This window comes from Oncorhynchus gorbuscha, unplaced genomic scaffold (genome assembly GCF_021184085.1).
Source record: "Oncorhynchus gorbuscha isolate QuinsamMale2020 ecotype Even-year unplaced genomic scaffold, OgorEven_v1.0 Un_scaffold_2806, whole genome shotgun sequence".
NCBI lineage: Eukaryota > Metazoa > Chordata > Actinopteri > Salmoniformes > Salmonidae > Oncorhynchus > Oncorhynchus gorbuscha.
The window spans coordinates 55330-63458 of record NW_025747215.1 but is presented as its reverse complement, the minus strand read 5'-3'; the positions used below and the strand labels follow the sequence as shown (position 1 = coordinate 63458).

At 43.7% G+C, this 8129-nt stretch overlaps 1 protein-coding gene across 1 annotated transcript; it reads left to right on the top strand.

Annotated features, from left to right (window-relative positions):
* The first annotated feature begins 485 nt into the window (after window positions 1-485).
* LOC124026764 (serine-rich adhesin for platelets-like) lies at window positions 486-3593 on the top strand. Its single transcript, XM_046339506.1, has 4 exons — window positions 486-1337; window positions 1698-2079; window positions 2262-2335; window positions 3241-3593. The coding sequence occupies exons 1-4, from the start codon at window positions 1185-1187 to the stop codon at window positions 3463-3465; spliced, it is 834 nt and encodes a 277-aa protein (XP_046195462.1). The 5' UTR covers window positions 486-1184; the 3' UTR covers window positions 3466-3593.
* Window positions 3594-8129: the final 4536 nt, after the last annotated feature.

The following is an 8129-nucleotide window of genomic DNA, read 5'->3' as shown; positions in this document are numbered from 1 at the left end:
GGTCTAGTGGTGGAAGGCGTCCCTGGTCTAGTGGTGGAAGGCGTCCCTGGTCTAGTGGTGGGTCTAGTGGTAGAAGCGTCCCTGGTCTAGAAAGGCGTCCCTGGTCTAGTGGTAGAAGGCGTCCCTGGTCTAGTGGTAGAAGGCGTCCCTGGTCTAGTGGTAGAAGGCGTCCCTGGTCTAGTGGTGGAAGACGTCCCTGGTCTAGTGGTAGAAGACGTTAGTGGTAGAAGACGTCCCTGGTCCAGTGGTGGAAGACGTTCCTGGTCCAGTGGTGGAAGACGACGTCCCTGGTCCAGTGGTGGAAGGCGTTCCTGGTCCAGTGGTAGAAGACGTCCCTGGTCTAGTGGTAGAAGGCGTCCCTGGTCTAGTGGTAGAAGACGTCCCTGGTCTAGTGGTAGAAGACGTCCCTGGTCTGTGGTGGAAGGCGTCCCTGGTCTAGTGGTGGAAGTGGTAGAAGACGTCCCTGGTCTAGTGGTGGTAGAAGACGTCCCTGGTCCAGTGGTGGAAGACGTTCCTGGTCCAGTGGTGGAAGACGTTCCTGGTCCAGTGGTGGAAGACGTTCCTGGTCCAGTGGTGGAAGACGTCCCTGGTCCAGTGGTAGAAGACGTCCCTGGTCCAGTGGTAGAAGACGTTCCTGGTCCATTATACTGAATGGAATGTTACATGTTGTTCTTTATGTAAAACTCTTAATGATCCCGTCACATTCAGGTTGTAGAACTGATTTACAACACATTTAACACAATGGTTGTTGTGATACAACTTATTTTGGTGATAAATTGTCTGCACATAAATGTTTACTCAATCATTGTGCCGTGGCTCCACAGTCCACAACGCTTGTTTAATTATTTTGGTCCAGAAAACCTTGTTGTGCCAAATGCGTTGTACATACAACATGTGTGTACAGGGCCAATGTCTAGCGTATCCTGTTGTAAATAAGGATTTGTTCTTCACCTTCTTGCCTAGATAAATAAATACATCAGTAATATCAACAGAAGAGCTGATCAGGAGGATCATGTAAAAGGTTATAGCACTGCCTTGGAGAGATCACGGTTTCCTCTAACAATTCATTTAAATATATTAATTCATACATTTGTCCCATTGTGGTTGCAGAATAAATGGTACATATGATAGTTTCCTGGTGAAATCTCTGTGATACGGTGGCAGTGGAGTCAAACTTCCGCTAGATGCAAGATGTTTGTGTGTTGACAGAACTGGACAAACTGAGGGGTCATTTCCAGCTGCTGTCAGTCCTGCCAGCAGCCAAACGCTCCTCTCTGCTCCAGCTCCTCAAGACAACCATGGAGGACAGAGAGACAGTCAGTGTGCTGGAGAGTGTGGTGAGTTGAGGCGTACAGAAACAGGGCACAAGCACACACACACACACACACACACACACACACACACACACACACACACACACACAGTCCTACAGTTATTGTCTATGAGCGGATTACTGGCAAGAATCAGCAGCTTTCTGAAAATGCTGAACATACTAACTTCTCATTACGTTCGGTCTGTCATCATTATAATCTACCATAGTATCCTAAATATCTTCTGTCTCAAACCTTCACATATGAGTCATTTACCAGACACTCTTATCCAGAGAGACTTACAGTCAAGTACATTCAACTAAGTTTAGCAGGAAAAAACAAACCACGCATCTCACCTATTCTTTCTAATAATGTCTCTTCTCACAGCTGGACCAGATGTGCACAGGGAAGACAGCTGACCTGGGGGAGGTTAAGGAAGTGTCTCAGATGCAGACAGTCCAGGCCATACTGAACCTTCTAGAGCATTCGGACTCCAGCCCAACACACTCTGTCCTCAGTGATTCCAGCCAGAAACCCTCCCTCAGTGATTCCAGCCAGACACCATCCCTCAGTGATTCCAGCCAGACACCATCCCTCAGTGATTCCAGCCAGACACCATCCCTCAGTGATTCCAGCCAGACACCATCCCTCAGTGATTCCAGCCAGACACCATCCCTCAGTGATTCCAGCCAGACACCATCCCTCAGTGATTCCAGCCAGACACCCTCCCTCCTCAATGCCACTCATCTCATTGTCAGTGCCATGGATGGTGAGACACTGAGCAGTGAATATTAGTTGAATATTAAGTGCCAGTTCAATTCATTGTCTCCAGCCACTGCATTTATCAGGAAAACTGGCATCTCACTTCATGAACATTTTATTTTCTCAGAACCCACAATGCCCTGAAAACCACTTCCTGTTTCACACCATCTGTGAATCTTTATTTCTCAGGAATGACAGATGAAGGTCTCTCTGTGTTGGGATCCTGTTGCAGTCCTCCAGTCTTACAGGCCCTGCAGATCCTGGTGAGTTCACACTTCCCCTTTTGTTACACTTAGCCTGGTAAAAACAAGTCTGTATACTTCTTCAAAAATACTGTACACTTACAAACAATCTATGGGCCTCCCGGGTGGCGCAGTCGTCAAAGGCACTGCATCGCAGCGCTAGCTGTGCCACCCGCCTCAACTGGGAGGTCCATGGGGCGATGCACAATTGGCCTAGCGTCGTCCGGGTTAGGGAGGGTTTGGCCGGTAGGGTTATCCTTGTTTCACTAGCGACTCCTGTGGCAGGCCGGGCGCAGTGCAGGTGTACGGTGTTTCCTCCGACATATTGGTGCAGCTGGCTTCCGGGTTGGATGCGCACTTGGTTGGGTTGTGTTTCAGAGGATGCATGACTCGACCTTCGTCTCTCCCGAGCCCGTACGGGATGAGACAAGACAGTAACTACTAACAATTGGATACCACAAAATTGGGGAGAAAAAGGGGGTAAAAAATAAATACTACACTGTCTGGTAAACAAGTCTGTATACTTCTTCAAAAATATAGTACTGTGTGACCTGTTCACCACTTGGGTAAGCTAAGTAAAGGTTCAATTAATTCAATAGTTGTTTGGAATAGATTAAGGGTGGCAGGTAGCCTTGCAGTTAGAGCGTTGGGCCAGTAACCCTGGCTGTGACCTCACTCCCTGTGGGTGTCCCAGGGGGAGTTGGGATATGGTGACCCTGGCCGTGACCTCACTCCCTGTGGGTGTCCCAGGGGGAGTTGGGATATGCAACAAACACCTTTCCATTACCAACACGTGTGTAACAGGACAAATATAAACACCCCCCCCGTTATTACAATACTTCATTCTCCATTTTGAAATTGTCATTGCATCTTACAGACATGACATTGCAGTATCTGATCATATTCCTGTGCTGCTTGTCCTCCAGGTGCAGCATGTGGCAGCAGGGAGTGGGGAGACCCTCTCTCTGAGAGATGCAGGTCTGGCTGTTCTGACTGAGGAGGACGTGTATCAGAGGACAGAGAGTCTCTTTGGTCACTCTGAAGTTACACTGAAGAGAGAGGACACACTGAGGACAGAGATGAAGGACCAGCCTGGATACCTTCCTCTAGTCATGAGTATCACTGTGAAAGGCCTGGCCTCTTTAGTTTAAGGAGAGACTGAGTGAGAGAGGGAGGAGCGGTTTCCTTCCTCTCCGGCAACTGAGTTAGGAAGGGCGCCTGTATCTTTGTAGTGACTGGGTGTATTGATACACCATCCAAAGTGTAATTCATAACTTCACAATGCTCAAAGGTATATTCAATGTCTGCTTCTTTTTTTTAACCCATCTACCAATAGGTGCCCTTCTTTGTGAACCATTGGTAAACCTGTGCTTGAAATTCACTGCTCGACTGAGGGACCTTACAGTTAACTGTGTGTGGGGTCGTTATTCAAAAATCATATTAAACACTATTATTGCACACACAGTCCATGCAACTTGTGATTTTACTCATGAACTTATTTAGGCTTACCGTAACCAGTTTTCCATTTTTAATTCCTTTGTAAACAATTCCACTGTGACATTATGGGGTACAGTATGTAGATCAGTGACACAAAATCTCAATGTAATCAGGTTGTAACAACGTGAAGTCTTTCTGAAGGCACTATTACCGGATGACGTTGTCATGGCCAATAGGAGTGATATAACCTTACAGGATCACTATTAAGACTATAACCTTACAGGATCAGTATTAAGACCCTACAGGATCGGTATTAAGACCCTACAGGATCGGTATTAAGACCCTACAGGATCGGTATTAAGACCCTACAGGATCGGTATTAAGACCCTACAGGATCGGTATTAAGACCCTACAGGATCGGTATTAAGACCCTACAGGATCGGTATTAAGACCCTACAGGATCGGTATTAAGACTCTACAGGATCGGTATTAAGACTCTACAGGATCGGTATTAAGACTCTACAGGATCGGTATTAAGACTCTACAGGATCGGTATTAAGACCCTACAGGATCGGTATTAAGACCCTACAGGATCGGTATTAAGACCCTACAGGATCGGTATTAAGACCCTACAGGATCGGTATTAAGACTCTACAGGATCGGTATTAAGACTCTACAGGATCGGTATTAAGACTCTACAGGATCAGTATTAAGACCCTACAGGATCAGTATTAAGACCCTACAGGATCAGTATTAAGACGACCCTACAGGATCAGTATTAAGACCCTACAGGATCAGTATTAAGACGACACCCTACAGGATCAGTATTAAGACTACAGGATCAGTATTAAGACCCTACAGGATCACAGGATCAGTATTAAGACGACACCCAACAGGATCAGTATTAAGACCCTACAGGATCAGTATTAAGACTCTACAGGATCAGTATTAAGACCCTACAGGATCAGTATTAAGACCCTACAGGATCAGTATTAAGACCCTACAGGATCAGTATTAACACCCTACAGGATCAGTATTAAGACTCTACAGGATCAGTATTAAGACTCTACAGGATCAGTATTAAGACTCTACAGGATCAGTATTAAGACCCTACAGGATCAGTATTAAGACTAAGGACAGTATTAAGACCCTACAGGATCAGTATTAAGACTCTACAGGATCAGTATTAAGACTCTACAGGATCAGTATTAAGACCCTACAGGATCAGTATTAAGACCCTACAGGATCAGTATTAAGACCCTACAGGATCAGTATTAAGACTCTACAGGATCAGTATTAAGACTCTACAGGATCAGTATTAAGACTCTACAGGATCAGTATTAAGACCCAACAGGATCAGTTTAAGACCCAACAGGATCAGTATTAATCAGTATTAACACCCTACAGACCTCTACAGGATCAGTATTAAGACAGGATCAGTATTAAGACCCAACAGGATCAGTATTAAGACGACACTCTACAGGATCAGTATTACGGACACTCTACAGGATCAGTATTAAGACCACTACAGGATCAGTATTAAGACTCTACAGGATCAGTATTAAGACTCTACAGGATCAGTATTAAGACTCTACAGGATCAGTATTAAGACTCTACAGGATCACCCTACAGGATCAGTATTAAGACCCTACAGGATCAGGGATCAGTATTAAGACTCTACAGGATCAGTATTAAGACCCTACAGGATCAGTATTAAGACTCTACAGGATCAGTATTAAGACCCTACAGGATCAGTATTAAGACTCTACAGGATCAGTATTAAGACCCTACAGGATCAGTATTAAGACCCTACAGGATCAGTATTAAGACTCTACAGGATCAGTATTAAGACTCTACTCAGTATTAAGACTCTAGGATCAGTATTAAGACCCAACAGGATCAGTATTAACACCCTACAGGATCAGTATTAACACCCTACAGGATCAGTATTAAGACTCTACAGGATCAGTATTAAGACCCAACAGGATCAGTATTAAGACCCAACAGGATCAGTATTAAGACGACACTCTACAGGATCAGTATTACGACGACACTCTACAGGATCAGTATTAAGACGACACCCTATCAATTAAGACTCTACAGGATCAGTATTAAGACTCTACAGGATCCTCTACAGGATCAGTATTAAGACCCTACAGGATCAGTATTAAGACCCTACAGGATCAGTATTAAGACCCTACAGGATCAGTATTAAGACCCTACAGGATCAGTATTAAGACCCTACAGGATCAGTATTAAGACCCTACAGGATCAGTATTAAGACCCTACAGGATCAGTATTAAGACCCTACAGGATCAGTATTAAGACCCTACAGGATCAGTATTAAGACCCTACAGGATCAGTATTAAGACTCTACAGGATCAGTATTAAGACCCTACAGGATCAGTATTAAGACCCTAAGATCAGTATTAAGACCCTACAGGATCAGTATTAAGACTCTACAGGATCAGTATTAAGACTCTACAGGATCAGTATTAAGACTCTATCAGTATTAAGACCCAACAGGATCAGTATTAAGACCCAACAGGATCAGTATTAACACCCTACAGGATCAGTATTAACACCCTACAGGATCAGTAAAGACTCTACAGGATCAGTATTAAGACCCTACAGGATCAGTATTAAGACCCAACAGGATCAGTATTAAGACCTCTACAGGATCAGTATTAACACTCTACAGGATCAGTATTAAGACGACACCCTACAGGATCAGTATTAAGACTCTACAGGATCAGTATTAAGACTCTACAGGATCAGTATTAAGACTCTACAGGATCAGTATTAAGACTCTACAGGATCAGTATTAAGACCCTACAGGATCAGTATTAAGACCCTACAGGATCAGTATTAAGACCCTGGGATCAGTATTAAGACCCTACAGGATCAGTATTAAGACCCTACAGGATCAGTATTAAGACCCTACAGGATCAGTATTAAGACCCTACAGGATCAGTATTAAGACCCTACAGGATCAGTATTAAGACTCTACAGGATCAGTATTAAGACCCTACAGGATCAGTATTAAGACATTCAGTATTAAGACGACACTGTTGAGTGTTATAAAAGCCGGTATTCAATCCAGTGTGTTCTAGAGTAGTGCACTGGACAGCTGACCATGATCCTTTTAAAGGCATTTTTGTTTGTGGACATTACCATTCACGGCAAAAGGTGCATCAAGTGTAAATTACCTTTAAAAGTCACGTGTAATGCACTGCTCTATGATAACGAATCCTGGCCTAAAACTACTGCTTAGAATTGGGAGCGTGTCAAGGGATCTATTCAATCCGCATCGCAAAAGTTCAGCATTCCAGCGTGATTTAAATTTAAAGGCAATGTTCCTGCTTTAGCAGAGAATGCATTCATGGTAAGCGCTAAATGTTGGCTTAAAATCGGGAAAATTTCCTTCAATTCTACTGTGCAATCTGTAACTCTTCAGTAATGTAGACTGAATAGAGCTTTAGTCCACCGTTCTTTGTTTACCTTCTTTCATGGACCTTTTCTCCTGCGTGGCAAGTTACAAGGACAGTCATTTAATTAAACTTTACACCATTATTATTATACTGATGTTTCTCCATCTACAACAGCTGGAGAACATACGGACATCCTGGTGCTTTCCGCAGGTCCTGGAGTTGTAGGGAAAACTCCTGGAAAACGCTGTTCCCAGGGTCACAACGTTATAAATCACCTGGGAGCCTGAGCAGCAGTGGTAGGATTTTCCTTTCTGTGTTACTGGTGTTTACCACACAATATATTCAGGTCACTCTAGATAAGTGTTTGCTAAATGACCTACAGTACATTTAAATGTAAAAATGGCAATGATTGGACAGTTGGTCGACTCTACTGGCTTTAGAAAAGTAGAGAATAGTTTGAGGAAAGCAGGGGGTCTAGTAACATGGTACTGTATGGACCAAACATCAATTATGCTTTTCAGGGAAAATGGCCTCCAGCAAAGCTACACTGAACTAAAATATAAACAATAATGTCAAAGATTTTACCAAGTTAATTCATAAAAGGAAATCGTTCAATTGAAATAAATTCATTAGGACCTAATCTATAGATTTCACGACTGGGAATACAGATATGCATCTGTTGGTCACAGATACCTTCTAAAAATAGAGTTGATCAGGCTGTTGATTACAGCCTGTGGAATATTGTCCCACTTCTCTTCAATAGCTGTGTGACGTTCCTGGATATTGGCGGGAACTGGAACACACCTTCCTACACGTCGATACAGAGCATTCCAAACATGCTCAATGGGTGACATGTCTGAGTATGCAGGCCATGGAAGAACTGGGACATTTTCAGCTTCTAGGAATTGTGTACAGATCCTTGGGACATGCTGAAACGAGGTGATTGC